The sequence below is a fragment of the Convolutriloba macropyga genome, chromosome 11, assembly GCF_964194025.1.
Source record: "Convolutriloba macropyga chromosome 11, txConMacr16.3, whole genome shotgun sequence".
Taxonomy (NCBI): Eukaryota; Metazoa; Xenacoelomorpha; order Acoela; family Convolutidae; genus Convolutriloba; species Convolutriloba macropyga.
In genome coordinates, this window is record NC_134478.1 from 23817085 (window position 1) to 23835155 (window position 18071).

Consider the following 18071-nt stretch of genomic DNA (forward strand, 5'->3'; position numbering starts at 1 on the left):
ATGAGACTTACCATTATTGTTTCGAAGAGCCTTCGAGAACGAGCATGTGACTATTGACAAAAATATAAATCATTTTTTCTCACAAAAGTTCTGAACAATTTCAGAGAGCAAATATGTACAATAATCGATACGACGAGCGAGCTCGCGGTCGCGATCTATCATCCTACCCATCAAACTCATACGGTGGTCGAGATGACAACTACCGCGATAATTATTCCGGCAAACGTTCCAATTACCCCGATAGGACGGATGAGTCTTATTCTTCTTACCAAGGAGGGTCAGCCCCCAAAAGAGCTCGTGATATGCAACCAGGTAACGATAGCTATCTTGATACAAGTCGAGGGACCACAGGGATTTTAGACACGCCTCGCTATGAACGGAATCTACTTTTGGCTGAAGAGGAACGCCTTCGACAACTCGAAGAGATTGCGCAATTGAAACGAGAGCATGAGTTGACTTTGTTGAGGTTTGTATAAAGATTCAAAGTCCTTTGGGTCTTAATATTTCAGCACGGTTCATGGTTTGGACAATTCTTTCGAGTGTGATAATTGAATGCCAGCTCGTGCAGTCATCCTATCCGAAACAACGTGGAACAGATCGACCTCCATCTTGCCTAGTAAGTTCAAATAGCCCTAAATTATTGTTATTGGTATAAGCATGTGTATGTTGTTTTCAGCTTTGAATTGAAATTCAACTCTAAATTGTGTTCATTTGTGTCTTAGAACTGACAAGTCTTCTGAGAAGTCAGCAATCGCTACGTGACAAAGCTTCATATCTGCAGTGTCTGATCAAAGTCGGAAAATGTCTTCTGCAACCTTGTTAATTGTTTGCTGGCAAAAACCTGACCACCTGGATTGCCCGTCTAGTACGATGAAAACGGCTGTATGTGACATGGCAGTTCTCCCAGCACCCTTGACAAAGATCTGGCATTTGGATGATTTCATTGTCCAAATATGTCGCATAGAACCGAAACATCCTGTTCGTTGGGTGCTGATGGCGTCGTCAAATGAAGCGGCCAGAAGGAAATCAAAGACTAAGCAGTCATTTCGACATATGACAGCCGATGTTCATGCTTTGTCTGGCTTGATCCTGCTCTCGAGCGATTTGAGTCCAATTAACGTTGCATGAATGCGTGTTGTTTCAAAATCTCACTGGTTTCCGAAGCTATTACATGACATTTTAATATAAGAAACCCAATTCATCGTTAGCGTTCCAATCACATAGGTCAATGTCCTGCGGCCGTGTCAAAAAAATCTCTAGGGTTAACAAATCACCAATGTTGAATCATTGGTTATTTGAAACGTGTTTTTTTCATGGATTTATTTTCCCCAAGAAACTCAAGATCACCGAAAGTTTGCTCAAAACTGCTTGTTGAGGCTCAAAAATGTCGATGTCGTCAAGTTATTTTCTACATTTTTAGTCGAAGTTCAAGCTATGACAATTCTGAACACGCAGCATTTTAATCTTTGTTTTCAAGCCCCAGAATACGGTTCAATATTGCCGTTTATGTCGCACCTTTTATATGGATCTCAAAACTGATGTCTTCTTTTCCACTCGAAACGACCTGTCCACCCAGAAGTTTTTTCCGGACGTTCTTCACCGTTTTAAAATCAGTCCAACCACTTATTTTGTAAAATGTATATAATCAGACGCCATAAGCATGAAAACTTTGCCTAGTTTTTATAAAAGAATATCTTTAATATCAAATTCAGAAGAATCTTAAGTTAAATCATCTTTAGGCGCACGTTGGACATGAACCGCAGAGAAGTACAAGCCGCTTTGAATAGCCGAGATGATTCGAGATCTTACGGGCGAGATAGACAGTTTGATTACGATAGGCGAGGGGGAGGTTTTGGCGATAGACGAGATATGGGAAGAGATGGTGGGAGGTTCCGAAGGGATTCTCCTCCCCGTGGAGGGCAAAGGGTATGTTAGATCTCTTTTATTGTGTCGTTTGTTATTCTTCTGCCCCCTAGTTGTGCTGTTGATGTGAAACCGGGCGCATGGCCTCGGGAAGGGTTTTCATGCGGATTTTCAGTTTTGACGTCACTGTGCCATTGCAACATCTCAGATTTTCTTCGTTGTAAAATTTTTTTGCGTCTTTATTAATAATCTAATCAGATCGGTGGCCACGTATATAGTCTCTTAAGGACCGAGGAACCGTTATCGCATTGAATTGATTGTATGTAATTGAAATCTGGAATGAACGGTCTACCTGCTTTCGATTTGGTACTTTCGTCCTTCAGCGCTTGCTAATAAGATATGCTGTCTGCGAAGCTAGTTTGCTTTAATCCTGAAGGTTTATGACCAAAGATACACACTGCTCTACAAAATAACAAAATTCAATCTTTTTTGCTTATAGGTTAACCATTGCAAAGCAAATGTTCACAATATGGTATCAGGGTGTGCAAGATTTTTTGTGTTGCAGCCATACGATCTCCCTTCAAACCAATAGCCCTCTAAACTTAACCACAGTTGCACCTGGCATTTTTTTAAACAGAAACCTTGTAACGGTTGCTCTCGCAATCGTTTGTGACAAGGAAAACTTTACACCGCCCAGTTCGTTTCAGGGTTTCAAAATTTGTCGGGATATTTTGTTTTTTTTCCTTCTATGGTCTTACCGCTGCTTTACAACTTGAACTTAATGACCGTTCGTTATAAAAGACAATGCGGGATCTCTATATGTATACCAGATCAATCCGATATGGAAACAAGTCGAAGACAAAGATGTCTAAGACCTGTTTTTGCAAAAAATATTTAAACTTATCTTGACTTTTGCTCTTTGTACTCACGAGTTGAAAATGCCAGAAGCTGGGGTTTGTACAGTTGGATTGCAGCTCAAGTAATTCGCAGATCCAGGACGCAGTAACAAATAATTACTGAACAAGATTAGTTTTCAATACAAGACACAGTAACAATTTACTGCTCAAGAATATTTAACGCTCAAGACACAGTAACACGTTAGTTACTGCTCAAGACAGTTTAACTTTGCGATAATTTTGCTGAGTTATAGGAAAAGAGCTTTTTTCTGCGGCTGCTTAAATGAACGTTTGTTGAGTTGCGTTTCCCCTTTTTAATAGCCGCCCTCATCTTCTCAGCCGGCTATTATAGCGCTCCTATTTTTTTTTTTTTTACTTCGTCGAATAAAAAAATGTTTCGCTTTACCTCATTTTGCCGCCTTTTCAACATTTTGCGTGAAATCTTTTTGACTTCTCTAGGCTAGTTTCTCTCTTCTCTCATTCTGCTAAAAGTGATTTTGAACATCAGTTGCTCAGCAAAGCAATTCAAAATGAACAGAGTCAGTATAAAAAATTGAAGTCAGAAATAGAAACGGGATAAACCCATAAAGCCCAATTTTAGATGCCCGCTAATTGAACGTCGTTCCTATAAGTCTTAGTTACCATCTCTAATGCTTATTGGTATTGATAGTAGCCCCTGTAGCCTCTCTCTAAAACAGAAGTACAACCACGAAATGCCATCAAAATAAATCGGACTTAAAAAAAAATGTTTTTGCACAAAAATCTTTTTTTTTTCAATATCTTCTGTTATTTCAATCCCAATCATGCTTATTGGAATCAACGGCGGCTATTTTCCGGCAATCTGCCGGGTATGTTTTCTTATCATGGGAATATAAAAGTAATTAATCATATTTACTACTACGACGTATATGGTTGCAAGCTCAGCTCTAACAAACGTGCTATATAACGGTACTTGAGTTGTAATTGAATCATAAACGATATGGGGGGACAAAACAAAACAGAATAGATCCGGCTACGAATTCTAAATCGGAACAGTTTTACCTTTGTTTTGACTTTCGCTTTTGAGCGAAAGTAAACAATACGTGAGTTGAGATGTCTCGGAGGTAGTTTAAACTTCTATGCTTTTGCGTTTTAGAGGGATCGATCTCCCGTAAGACGACGTTCACCCATGAGTAACCGTGGATCGAACAACAGTACTAGTAACAATAGGAGGAGCAATTCGAGGAACAGGCGCTCTCGGGATCGATCGAGAGGACGCAATCAGCACGAAAAAAGCGACAGCAAATCAGTATGTATTTCAAGTCGACCGACCTGTTTTGTAATAAAAGAGAAAATGCGATTTTGGTGTTCAGTTCTATTGAAAAATGGGTTATTTTCCGTTTGTCCCCCCCCCCCCGAGCTAAGTGGGTGCGCATTATTTGCACCCCCCAGACGTACGTTTCATATTTTTATATAAAGATTTACTATGTAATGACGCGTGCTCTGTAACTTGGGGGAGCAAAGCTTACTGGGACCGGTAAGGGGGGGCACAAACGGAAAAGATCCGAAATATGAAATCCTTTGATGTAGAGAGCTCGGACTGCTGAGAAACTGTGTGCGTCTGACCTCTTTGCACATGTAGTTTAAATCATGATTCAAATTGAATTGTACAGAGTACAGAATGTGAAGATAATGCAATCAACCAGAAAGCTTGCATGAGTGTGAATTAGAGAATGCTCCCGCATAACTTTTTGACAACCCTAATTTACATGAAAATGGGAGAGCATAACGCCGTCCAGCTCGCATTCATCCCCGCTTGGCTTTCTTTCTCAATTAAATTTGGACAACATGTATCTAAATTTAAATATAGATTTCGGAGAGGTTTTGTTTAAAATGGGCAGTATGATATGACGATAAAAGATAAGGAGATAAGTGAATCAGGTTAAAAGAAGTGGAGACCTCTGAATAAAGTGAGAGACGTGCGATTAATTTTGTTTCACTGAGATGGTATCGGAACAAAGATATTTATGAACTATTTTTATTTATGAATTGTTTAAGTAACTGATAAAGCAATGATAATAGCACCATTTAGATAGGCTTGTGTAACTTAGATTATCTGAAGTTGTAGATTTTATTGGCCCCGCTTTATCATTATATACTGCTTTTTACATCACACTAATTTGTAATTTTGTTGCTGACACGCCCAAACGTTTAGAAGATTGAACATCGAAGATGAACCTTGCATGTCACGTGAAATGAAGTTGAACGACTTTCGTCACTTGCGCTAATATCGTGAAAGACAGAATACCGGAGAAGATAACCTTATCAGGTCCTTGAATTCGATTAAAAAAATTACCTTGGTCGTCAACTGAAATTTCATGAAGGAAATGCTCCGAAAGCAAAATCAGAAAGCTGATTTAACAGTTGAGTGTTTCAAATTGTCTAGAATTTTGAAGTGTTGCTTGAATTTTTTTTGTCAAATATTCTGTCATAGTTCCATATAAAATGTAGCAACCCAAAATATACACAAAGATATCAGATTCTGTTTTTTCCAAAGAATTCGTGGTCAGCTTCCCAAGTTCGTTGCTCCTATACTATGTAGTGAAACACTAACTGCGTTGAAAAAGTTGAAAGGTGGGGTCCGTCCTATCGCTGTTGGGGAAGTAATTCGACGCCTTATAGCTAAATGCGTATCTCGGGAAGCAAATTCAGAAGCTGCTGAACTATTTAACACAAAACAATTGGGAATAGCAGTCAAGGCTGGTGCTGAGGGCATAGTACATGCAACAAGAATTTCCTTTGATAAACTGCAAAAATTGTAAAAATTTGGATTATTTGATATTGATATAAAAAAAATGTCTTCAATTCGGTGAAAAGAAGCAAGGTTTCGGAGGCAGTTGCTAAGTTCTTACCTGCTGTTGCCCCTTTTGCGACTTTTTGCTACTCACAACACAGTTATTTGCTTTTTAAACGCTTCTGTTTTCACTAGCCAATCATTAAAGGAATTGAAATACCGAATCTAGTACAGCATAAATGGTATTTGGATGTTGGCATACTTGCTGGTACCCATCAATAACTTTGCACAGCATTGAATTTGTTGACTAATTTGGGTGAAGGCTGCGGTTTAGAGCTCAGAATAGAAAAATATGAGCTTCGGTCACCAGTTGACTTGAATGCTATAGATAACAGTGTAAAGAGAAATAGCAAGGAAGGACTTGAGATCTTGGGCGCTGCATCGGCAATCCCGGCTTTGTTGCTGCATCTTTGAGGAAAAGAGTCAACAAAGTAGAAAAACTGCTCGACAACCTGACTTATCTAGACGACCCAGATTATGCTCTTGGAATTCTTCGAAGCTATCTGGGTGCTGTGCTCCAAAGATGGTATATTCCCTGCGATGTAACACTCCATCCGACGAATCCCCTGTTATTTTGCAGGATTTTGACAATCTTCAGATAACAACATATGAGGATATGTTGGCACCGTAATAAGTGGCAAGCTGGTCAAGCAAGACTGGAGTTGGAATTAGATATACAGTTGACCAATTGAAAGAGGCGTAGGTTGGTTCAGTATCGCAGTCAGACGGTCAATTTAGGAGAACAAATAGCCGGTGAGAAAATAACAGAAAACCAAATCTTCAAAGAAACAGAGGAGGAACTGAATAATCTCAAAATTAGCTAGTGTATACACAATACAAGATTAACGAGGCACTTGACAATGCTGCTTTTTCTAACCTTCTTGGTAATCAGATTTCAAATCGGGAGAAAACTCGTTTGCTTTTACTACCGTTGCCTCAATCTGGTGGCTGGCTTTCCGCACCTCCAATCCCTAGTCTGGGCCCTTCACCTTCAGCCAAATAAAGTCAGAGCCATATTGAAATATCGGATTGGTGTTCCGTTATACATTGAGGGACGAAAATGTCCTCACTGTCGAAACGGCGGACGGGGCAAGCTGAAGCTGTCATGGTCGTGGGATAGGATATTGCGGCACGATAGAGTGAGGGAAAGAAAATTTGCTGCTTGCTCGACTGCAAGTTTATCACCCGTCTGCGAACAAAAAAATTTGATTCCGGATAACTCAAGGCCAGGAGATATATAATTGCCCAGTTGGTCAGCGGGACAACCAGTTGCGTTAGATGTAACTATAACTTCCCCACTGCAGCCCAGTCTAATTTCAGATGCGGCGAGGTGTGGTTGTGCTCTGACAAATGCCGAAGAAAGAAAATATGAACAATGTGCCCAAGAATGTACCGAAGTAGGTATCCAGTTTGTACCACTTGCGTTTGAATCTTTCGGAGGCTTCTCAGATTTGGTTCGAAAAACTTTGAAACGTATAGCTTTGTTTGCCGATAACGGAAACTTTCATCCAGCTAGTTTATCAATTGCCTATAAGCGGTTATCTCGGAGTCTCATTGACTATAGTGAGTGGTTCAACCACAATGCTGATCGCCAGAAATCAGCTGTTATGAAGCTCATTCATGCCACAACACCCTCAGCGCCACGATGGTTCATTTACAGTCTTGGCTCATCCAAATTTTATTTGCCCAGTTATTGCTGTGCGAGAGTTTGTTTGTCACTCAATGAGTGGGGACAATGCTCATTTTTTTCTGTTGAACCCGACTGTGTGGGTTGATGAGGACAAAATTTCGAAGACCCGATTCTGAGGGTTTTGGGAAACAAACAAAAGGCAAAGACTCAATTGCGTGGGTACCATGGTGATTTGTGGGCATAAGGATGATCGCAACAAAGTTTTCTGAGAATCAACTAAACGTAGAACTGATTTCAACCATGATTTTGCCAACCAAGCATACCTTAGCTCATTAGTATAAACCGATTTAATTGATAATTAATTTTAGAAAAATGAGATGAAGACAGCTTCTCAATTAGATCTGAGATATTATTGTTGATTGCCTTCTAAATGAACCAATTTTTGTGCACAAATATTTTTTTTGCATATGTATACGGCTTCTTAAGAGATTTAATGATTAACAAGTATGAACAATAAAATCAAAACTTCAAAAATTGCTTGGTCTTTTTAGTTTTTGATTAAAAAATTTAGCGTCTGGGTTGCTTTGAGCATCTGTAATAGAACTTTTTATTAATCAGAAGAAAGATTTGCTTTTATCTCGTCTGTGTCACTGTTAGGAGCAAAATATCAAATAAGTTTGGCTGAGTTTTGAAGTAAACGCCATTTTATCTGAACTTATGATTGTTTCTGGCGCAGGAGCTGATCGTTGAAAAAATACTATCGAAAGGAATCAAAACAATCTGTAGCTTTGCCAGACTTTTTTATACCGTTGGAAATATATTAATAGTTTAACTAACAAAAATACCATTGGAAATATATTAATAGTTTAACTAACAAAATTCCTCTTATTTATTTTATTAATTATCTCTTAAATTTGACTAATTACTCTTAATTTTTGGATAATTGTGAAATTCGTCAGCGAAATCGAAATTCATCTTTGCAATTGGTAATTGTTGTAGCTGCCAGCTCATACAAGCTCTCGTCAAAAAATTAAGAACGGGTGGGGTATCAACGACAAAAACGCAAATATCACTTTTACGGTTTTCTCAAAATGTGACGGGTGTGGCGATGATTTTGATGTTCGAAACGCTCTTCCTGTCAGAATGTTGCACTGCTTATACTCCACTCAGAACGACTTAGAACCAATTATTCGCAAGCATACTGAGACCAACTGTGAACTTAGATCTGATATGCTAATCCGTGGAATCTGGAGTTCAAGGGAAATTCCCTCGTTCGATATCCGTGTCGCAGACACGGAGGTGAAAGTATACAACAAAACAACTTCACATGTTTTAAAAAAATTGTGCAGATGGGAAAAGGAGGAAGTACCTGGGAGCTTCCCAGGAGACGCACATTTCCTTTACTCATATAGTTTTTTTTGTAGATGGCATAATTTGCGGAGAAAGTCAAAGACTGCTCTCCTCTAACTGGGAGAAACCTTAGAGCACTTTGATAAATTCGGTCAAAACAATTTTACATGCGTCCGTTCTTTGCATAAGGAGTACCAGGTGCACTCTGGAATCTTTTCAATTTGAAGATGGTTCATTCTTATCCTGAAAACAAATTGAACAGGAATTAGTTGCCACGATTACTGCACTGAATTAAGGGCCCAAAGTCCAATGAAACATATAACCATTGGTCGCCCAATTAGAGGGGGAATATTTGAGTGATTTGATTTGCTCTCGACTCGGCCAATAAGAGTAGAGATCAGAGTGTCCTACCAGATCAAATTTTATGACGGAAATACATAGACTCCTGGATATCTGAAGTACACCTAAAGGAGGTTGATCGTAATTGATCAGAAAACTACATAATTAAGGTATATAGATTTTATATTACAACTTAATCGTATTTTAGGCTAGTTGGAACTGTTTCTGCAGAGAACAGTGAGTCATACAAGCGTTTACTTCCCAAGTAATGTAATTCTTTCCTAAAAGCCTCAAATGAGAGATCCTTGAATATGCCGATTCATTTTCGGCAGTCCGAATTTATATTTGCTGCTGATCTAGTGAAATGTCAACATTGAGGAAGAAACTGTAAAATGGTGACATGCGTAGAAATTAGAGCACTGTTATGAATTTATGGACATTTTTACATGGCATTTTTATGGAGTTGAGTTCTACATTTAAGAGCGTTGCTATGAGACTATTTATATTCACCTGAGATGCTCTAGAAACTTCAAAAAGTGTTTGAAAAAATTGGGTCTGTCATATAGTTCACATTAAAAAAGTGTTAGAACAATAAGAAAAGTGACTTTAAATGCAACCTGATCTTGTGGCGCCTGAAGTCTTGTATTATGCGATGTCAACTTTCATCTATTGGGTGGTGAAAATTCTAAAATGTTAAATTTTAGTCCAGGCAGCAAGAAGAGCCGAAGCCTCAAGATTTCAAATGTGAATTGTGCAATATTAAATTCAACTCGAACGAGGAAAAAGTAGAACATGAAGAGAGGAATGAGAAACACATCAACGTGATGAAAAGACTTCAAGCATTCAGTGAGTCGAGTGGAACTACGATGGACGAGCTGATTGAAAGATTTCTTAAGTCCAGGAAACAAACGAGTGACTCGGGTGCCGTAAGCAGCACTGTCACTCCGTCAGATGAGAAGACGAAGGAAGATGAGAAAGGTGGTGACAGAAACATCGCTACTAGTGCGGAAACTAATGAGTAAGTTTGTTGAAAACAGTCCTTTTTGAGCAATTCGTCGGCCAAGTTTTAAAGCGTTCATTGTGTGACGTTTTCGAATGAAGGGTTTCAAAAGTGACACATAAATTGTTTCGAATCATGGCTCCGTTGAGAAAGATCCGAGAATATTTTTACAAATTCACCCAAAAGAGATTTTGAGAATTTGATACTTGGTATGGTAATTTGGTTTTACTTATCAATGCCCTCATCGCTTATTTTGCTGTTTCAGGGTGAAAGCTGTGGAAAGTGAAGACAAAAAGGTCGGTAATGTGAGTAATTTGAGGTTTTTTATGTTATGTTTATCGAAACAACTTAATTGATATTTCTATTTCAAGCCCGAAAACGACCCAAATCGGTTCCCTGGACTATTTTACACTGGGGAGCGTTGGAGGGTGCGTGTTTACAACCCAGATTTAATTTTGGGCTCGGACTTCATTGTTCCAGCCACTGGATGGTACTGTGTGTTATGTCAAAAGTTTTATTACTCGGAGAGTCCTGCTAAAACAAGTCACTGTCGGAACAAGTCGCACTGGGAAAACCTTAGAGTAAGTTAACTCTTCTTTTCTCTTTACCTTCATTAATGGCCAAGATGAAAATCTGTTTAAGGGTCGACTAGTTCAACGTTCTCAGAGTTAAGTGCTGGGAGATTTTAGGTTACAGTTAGTCCTTATCATAATTTCGATTGTCTTCTGATTTTAATAGCCGCACAGCGATAGCTGGGGCTATTACTGGCTTTCTCTTGGGTTTTTTAATAGCCGCGCTCATCATCTCAGCCGGCTATTATAGCGCTCCTACTTTTTTACTATTCAAAGAATTTTACAATTCAAATAATTTGAATTGTATTGGTGCGCTGTGTTTTTTTTAAGATGAGTTCACACATTTTTCAATGACTTTGATCTTTCAAAACGGGATAAACAGGTAAAGCCCAGCGGGCATTAAGTTTCATTAGAGGCCCAAAGTGGGCTTTAGTGGTCCTTCAAGTGCTTATAGTGGTGCAGCTGCTGGGATGGCCTTAATTTAAGGTTAAAAGGTCATTTTTAGGAGTTTTTGGGCTCAAAATGGTGCAATTTTTCATGTTTTTTGAGGTTTTTTGTTTAATTAGTCTTAGGTTGAAATTTTAAAAAGTTGATGAAAGCTTTTTGTGAGACAAAATTGCTTGTTATGACCTTTTTTATGAGCTATATGTTTTGGTACACAAACACGCAAAATGATCGTAATTTTCGCAATTTTTTCAGGTTTTTGAAAATTTTTATCAAATTTTGAGTTTTTTAGCCCTAGGTGTCAAGAAACCTCATCTAGAGTTTGATAAGGGGCTTGATGATAGATTACGGCTTAGTTTCCAGTGGTAATGGAATGTTTTTCCTCTTTGTGCCATCATGAATTTTAGCATTTTTTGACAAAACTTGCAATTTTCATATTTTTTGACATTTATTGTCATTATTCAAGTTGTTTGAGTCCCAGGGGCAAGAAAACCTCATCAGTAGTTGGGTAATAAGTTACTGAAAAATTTTAAGTTGTCATGGAATAGGTTTCAACTTTTGAATACCACAAATATTAGCGATTTTTTTTTGGACAAAATTCGCATTCTTTTCAGGTTTTTCAAATTTTCGTTATTTTTCAGTTTTTCCAGCTTCAGGGACCAGGCAATCTCTTTTGAGGTTTGTTAATAGGGCACTGCATAGTTTCTAGTAACAATGGAATGGTTTTTAACATTTTAATGTCTCGAATTTTAGCATTTTTTGATGAAGTCTGCATTTTTTTTAAGGTTTCTTCAAGTTTTTGTCAGTTTTTGATATTCGTCTATTCTCAAGTGCGAGAAAACATTTTCCACGTTCTAATAAAAAGTTACATGTTATTTAGTTTCAATGATTTGGTTTCAACAATTTAACCTTTCTACTTTTAGAAGTTATTTTTAATAAAATTTGCAATTTCAAATTTTTTCAAAATATCTATTTTATTTATTTTTTCTTGCCTCAGTAGCCAGGTAACTTCATCCAGTGTTTGATAGTATGTTAGTAAATAGTTGTTAGGGGGCAATTGAATGGCTTTCATCCTTTTAATAGAACGAATTTCTCTTTTTTGAAAGTTGAAATTTTAAAAATTATTGTCTATCGATCTATGAGCCTATGAGTTTAAAGTTTGGATTTTGGTTAATGGATAGCCTCTAGAGACACAGAAATGATTTTGAAGATATTTATATCACGATTTTCAGCAACATTTCCTTATAATTTGCAATTGATTTCTTTCTTTAATTTTTTGGTCATTTTCGAGTTAATCGATCTTCTAGGGCCAATGAATATTTTTCAGGTCTTGCTGATATAATACTGGAACGATTTCGGAAACAATAATTGGTTTTTAACACGTTTTTGGGATATGTTTTTTTAAAGGGAAAAAATTTTGCCTTAGGTTTAAAGGCTTCAAGAGTTTTAGCAATGAGTATATTTTTGTTGAGGTTTGATTCTTTTAGTTTCTCATTTTTATGAGATGATTTTGTTTGTGTTCTGGCTGAAGTAGTTCAATTGATTTGCTGGTCAGGTAGAGTACGTCTGAGTTTTCTCATTCAATTCTTTGAATTGTATTTCAGGACTTGTTCTGCTATGTTTTTTTACTTCGTCGAATAAAAAAATGTTTCGCTTTACCTCATTTTGCCGCTTTTTCAACATTTTGCGTTAAATATTTTTGACTTCTATAGGCTATTTTCTCTCTTCTTTCATTCTGCTAAAAGTGATTTTGAACATCAGTTGCTCAGCAAAGGAATTCAAAATGAACAGAGTCAGTATAAAAATTGAGGTCAGAATTAGAAACGGGATAAACCCATAAAGCCCAATTTTAGATGCCAGCTATTTGAACGTCGTTCCTAAAAGATTAGTTACCTCTCTCTAATGCTTATTGGTATTGATAGTAGCCCCTGTATGCTCTCTCTAAGAAACAGAAGTATGTTCAACTACGAAATGCCATCAAAATAAAAAATGTTTTTGTACAAAAAATTTTTTTTCAATATCTATTCTTTCAATCCCAATCATGCTTATTGGAATCAACGGCGGCTATTTTCCGGCAATCTGCCGGGAATGTTTTACAATTCAAAGAATTTGAATTGTATTGGGGCGCGAAGATCTTTTCGCATATTTTCGAAGTCAACTTGAAGTAGTGTTTTTGGTCACGCAGGATGTGGAGCGAAAAAGCGAGTGGTTTTGCGACGTGAAACTTGTTCACTAATTTTAAAGTAGAGTGAGAAAACGGTATTTGAACAAAAATTTGCTCTCTCTTTATTGGTTTTTTGATTTTTACTGTTTTTTCGATTTTTTTGGATCGGTTTTTTTTCTAAATGGTTTTCCCAATCCATTCATAGTTCATTTTAGGCCTAGTTTTTTGTTCTAACAAAAGTTTTCTTTCTCGCTTGTGTGGTTTTTTGTTCAAATGCGGCATTTGGACATTTTGATTTTTTTTACCTGATTTCTAAAAAATCAGGTCAAAATGGTTTTTTAGAAATGGTTTTTCCAATTCACTCATATCCGTTCTAGATCTTGTTCTGTGTGTTTTTGGTCAATGAAAATTCTTTGAGTTGTAGATCAGGACTTGTCCTGCTATTTTTTTTATTTCGTCGTCAAGATTTTTGTTACGACCGTATGACGTCACAGCCACTTCAAATCTGCTTTTTCATTCGTTCATGCAATTTCAATTGAATTGCGTCCGTGACGTCATTTTTCATACTAAGTGAATCGAGTTTTTCCGTTTATTTCGCGTTATTTAGTTTTTTGGTTGGTCACACGTAACTTACCTCACTCTCAAAAATGACTTCCTCGATTGATTATTGTCAAAGAAATGACTTTCCATAAACGAAGTTCATAGCAATTATTGTAAACATGTGTGTCTTTTTATGCAAAATTTTTGCTTGACTTTTCGATTGATTTTTACGCTCTTGACTTTTTGCGTTTCCCGTGATCTAAAATTCGCTCTCAATCACAATTTCAAGCAGCTGAACTCAATTGGCGGCAATTTAATACTAAAAGTCAACTGAAGAGGGCGCCGAAACTGGTGACATTTTAACTTTAAATCTTAATAGTGGTATATGTTAACCTCAAATGTGGTTATTTGAAGCCCACTATTGAACTTCTTAGTCCCATTTAGGCTCCCCTCCCTCCCTCCCCCCTCGACTGAAGCGGGCTGCAATTGATTAGAGCTCTCACTAGTCGTTCGAGAGCAGTTCTTCCGACGTTTAGTCGGTTATGTTTCTTAATTCTTATAGGAGCGAGTTCTTTGTTCATTCGCGTGGTTAAGTTTTTGATCACACGTGACTCACCTCTCTCAAAAAAGGGCTTCCTAACTTTGAAATGGACTTTCTTTACTTTATTCGTAAAGACAATGTCAAGTGAATGTGTGTCACTCTAATTGAAGGTTATTTGAGAGCAGCTAATAGAGGCAGCAATAACTTGGAGGCAGCAATAAAGATTCTTAATCAAAATTTAACATCTCACCCTTAAAAATTAAAAGAGTAATTTGTTGGTCTGTCTTTTTTACTGTTTTATTAGTTTCCAGGCGGCTATTATTGCGCTCCTGATTTCTTTTAACTTGTCTAAAAGATTTTTGTTTCGTCTTACTCTGAGATCTTGGAATTGACTTTTTCAATGATTTCAGTGACTTCTACTGCTTTCTAGTTTGTGTTGCTGGCGCCATTTCTGCTTTTAGCTCAATTGCGTTACACTCCTCTCTCAAAAAATGACTTTGGAACTCACTTATGGAATTTTAAATTTTATGAACATTTACTAATTAAAGGTCAATAGTGTGAATCTAAGTAGTGCCAAACTTATATGCCCTAATTCCTGAGTAATAGAGTCTTGAGTTTTATCGAATATTGATTTTGAAAAAACTCCATTAGGGCTTTTTCCTTATAGAGCAAATGTGTCTCATAAAAATGACAGTCCGAATCTAACCCAAAAAGTCTAGTGGTCTATTAAAGAGCGGGTGGTCGTTCTGTCAATCTTATTTCTTTAATTGTTTCAATGCATGGTAGGCCATAAGCGTCTATCGCGGCTATTTTCCGGCTATGTTTAAAATTATTCAAACTTTAGCCTGAGACATTTTTCAGTTTAAAGTTTTTCACCCATTTATTTTTATTTCCTGTGTTTTTCAGACTAGTTTTATTTGTACAAATGGTTTTGCTAGGTTTTTCTTGATTGAACAGAAGCAGGAATCTGTTGGTCCTCCTATTGCTGGGACTTCGAAACTGGTGTAGGATTTGTAAGAAAAACAAATATTTTTGTTCGTTTCCCATTGTCACCGGGTTTTCCCGCTATTTGACGTTTTTCTGACAGTTGGACAATTGCTGCCTGAAGAATAATTTTATCCCCCGATCTATTGAGAAACATGTTTTCGAATTTAAACTTGTCGAGAAATAATAAATTTCTTATCGGTATTTCAATTGCTTCTTAAATTTCATTTCATTGTTCCTAAATTTATTTTTCAATTTTTTGAATTAATTAATGGCTCTCAAACGAATTTCCTAGCAATTATTGTAAAAGTGTGCCTTTTTATGCAAATTTATTGCTGGACCGTTTTTGCGCTTTTCTTCTAGAACATTCTTTGACTTCTCAAGTGAGTTTTTCGCGCTTTTTTGCTTAATTTTTGAGTGATCTCTAATCCTCACACTCCGAAGTGAAGCTGGTTACTAAATTAAAATGGATTGCAGCATAGTATCAAGAAGGGACTGATAGCCGTGTAGGCAGTGCTTCTGGCGAGGGAGGTCCATTGTTCCTTGCCTTTTGCGTTCCTTGCCTTCCAACTAGTTTTTGGAATTCAATTTTTTAAAAACAATGATTAATGTTGTTTTTAGTCTTGGCTGAAAATCAATGGACATAGATACGAGCCTAATCAGTATGAGAAGTTCTTGCAAGAGGAGGAGAGACACAAAGAAGAGCTGAGAAACAAGAGGAAGCAGACTGAGAAAACAGGTAAGGACGAATTTACGGACTGGCGTGATCTTTGTATCCGTTGCAATCGCAATACGAGGAACCATGTTGATTAATTTTAAAGCTTTTGATTTTGGTTAAAGCTTTTTTGATTAAAGCTTTTGATTTTGGTATTAAAATGTTGCTTGATGTTTGCAGATAATGAAAGTGAAAAGAGTCATCTGCTAACTGATGCCAGCAGCCAAGGAGGAGAGATGAAAGTTGAGATTAAAGATGAAATTAAAAGTGTTGAGATTGGAGATGCTGCGAAAGAGTTGAGAAATCTAAAGAAAGATGACCACAGTGCTACAATTAAAGATGAACGCGGAGAATCTGATAAAGCAGCTGGTCAGTATTTTTTAAATGCTCTCAAGCGAAGGTCGTAGCAGTTATATTAGTCGAACGGTGTTTTTATGCGAAGAGGGCATTTAGTTCCCTTAAGATTTTACGGCTTACTAGTCTCTTAGTATGCGATTCAACTAACGTTTTTTGGAGACAAATTTATGGTGTGAAGGGCGGTTCTTAGAACACGCGTTAACACAAAAACCCGCAATTTTTAGCTTGACCTATTTTTCATCCGACACATTTGACTTTCCGTGCTCAAAACGGGATGAACAGGTTGCGCCCACAGGGCTTTAAGTTCTCCTCTTAGAGCCTTTCAGCTTAACTAAGTTTTCGATTCATTCAAACTTTTGGAGAGATAAATTCATGATATGAAGGGTGGTTCTTAGAACATGCTCACACACACACAGACTTCAACACCCCCCCCCCCCCCGCCCAAACTTCGCATCCATTCCCCACCATGTTCTCATTATTAATAGCCGCACAGCGATAGCTGGGGCTATTATTGGCCTTCTCTTGGTTTTTTTTACGACTCGAAGAGGAGTATTGGTTTTCTCTCGGTTTTTTACAATTCAAAGAATTTGAATTGTATTGGGGCGCTGTCTTTTTTTACAATTCAAAGAATTTCTACAATTCAAAGAATTTGAATTGTATTGGGGCGCTGTCTTTTTTTAAGATCTGTTCACACATTTTCTTTTTCTGTTCACACAAATTGGAGTAGTGATTTTGGTCACGCCGAAACAGGAAGTGGAGCGAAAACGCGAGTGGTTTTGCGGCGTGAAATTTTTTCGCTCTAAATTTAAAGTAGAGTGAGAAAACGGTGTTTGAACAAAAATTCGATTTCTCGTGGTTTTTTGTTCACATGCGGCAATTTCGTTTCGATTTTTTCTGTTTTTTGATTTTTGGATCGATTTTTTTTCTAAATGGTTTTCCCAATGCATTCATAGTCCTTTCTAGGTCTAGTTGTACGTCAGGACTTGTCCTGCTATGTTTTTTTTTACAGGAGGTAGATTTGTTCACGCGGCATTTTGACCTAAAAGCGAAAGTGAGAAAAGCTGTCTTGGTGAACAGATTTTCGCAAAGCGAGAGAAGTTTTTTGATCATGCGCTGTGTTTAGTGAATGACTTTTTAACTTTGAAAAGTAGTTTTGACTGAATGGCACATATAGATAACCGTTTTAGCCGTTTTTTCGTCTAAGTGGCCCAGTTTTTTTGCTTGTATTTTGGTTTTTTGTTGAAATAATTTTTATTCGATGCTATATTGATATGTAAACCTCAGAAATTGATACCACAGTGTTTTGCAGAGCCTGAAAATGCGTTTCGATGTCAAAATTGGCACATATATCTTTATTTTTTAGTTATTTTTTTGGCCTTTTTCTATTAATATCTTCATTTCTGGATGTTTCAGCCGTCTTTTTGTCAAAAATCAGTTAACATGGCAACTCCCTTTTTAATTCATTTACTCAGCGCCTCTTTCTACCTCGATGTAATTTTGTTTTATAAAATTGTACATATGCTAATCCGATTTTGGTAGTATTTTCAATTTTTGTCAATTTTTTTGTTTATACTTTGTTTTTAATTACTAGAAATAGTATTGTTATTCAATATAAGATGCTTTAATTTCAATAAAATTTAGTTTCAATAAAAATTCATTCATTTTTTGGCGTTAAGTTCTTGAAAATCAGTTAAGATTATTTTCATAAATGCAGTCTTAAAATTTTTTTGACTTTTTTTTTGCAAAATGTTCCAATTTTTCGTATGTTTGAATTCTGCTTATTATTTTTTTTCAAGAGGATGGATTTTTTCTCGGATGAATCGTTGTCTTTTCGATGTCTCGA

The 18071-nt window shown here is 37.0% G+C and overlaps 2 protein-coding genes across 7 annotated transcripts in view; both read left to right on the forward strand.

Moving 5' to 3' along the window:
• LOC142349646 (zinc finger FYVE domain-containing protein 1-like) overlaps positions 1 to 18071 on the forward strand; it is a 482388-nt gene that overhangs the window by 70586 nt on the left and 393731 nt on the right. The gene's annotated exons all lie outside the window — the stretch shown is intronic.
• LOC142349759 (uncharacterized) overlaps positions 71 to 18071 on the forward strand; it is a 61147-nt gene continuing 43146 nt past the window's right edge. The window contains exons 1-8 of one of the 4 annotated variants that reach the window (XM_075401517.1): positions 71 to 466; positions 1740 to 1926; positions 3895 to 4047; positions 9616 to 9929; positions 10177 to 10216; positions 10283 to 10492; positions 15778 to 15895; positions 16052 to 16240. In XM_075401517.1, coding sequence (XP_075257632.1) covers positions 114 to 466; positions 1740 to 1926; positions 3895 to 4047; positions 9616 to 9929; positions 10177 to 10216; positions 10283 to 10492; positions 15778 to 15895; positions 16052 to 16240 — 1564 coding nt within the window. In that variant the 5' untranslated portion in view covers positions 71 to 113. The other 3 variants (XM_075401518.1, XM_075401519.1, XM_075401520.1) reach the window with 3 other exon arrangements.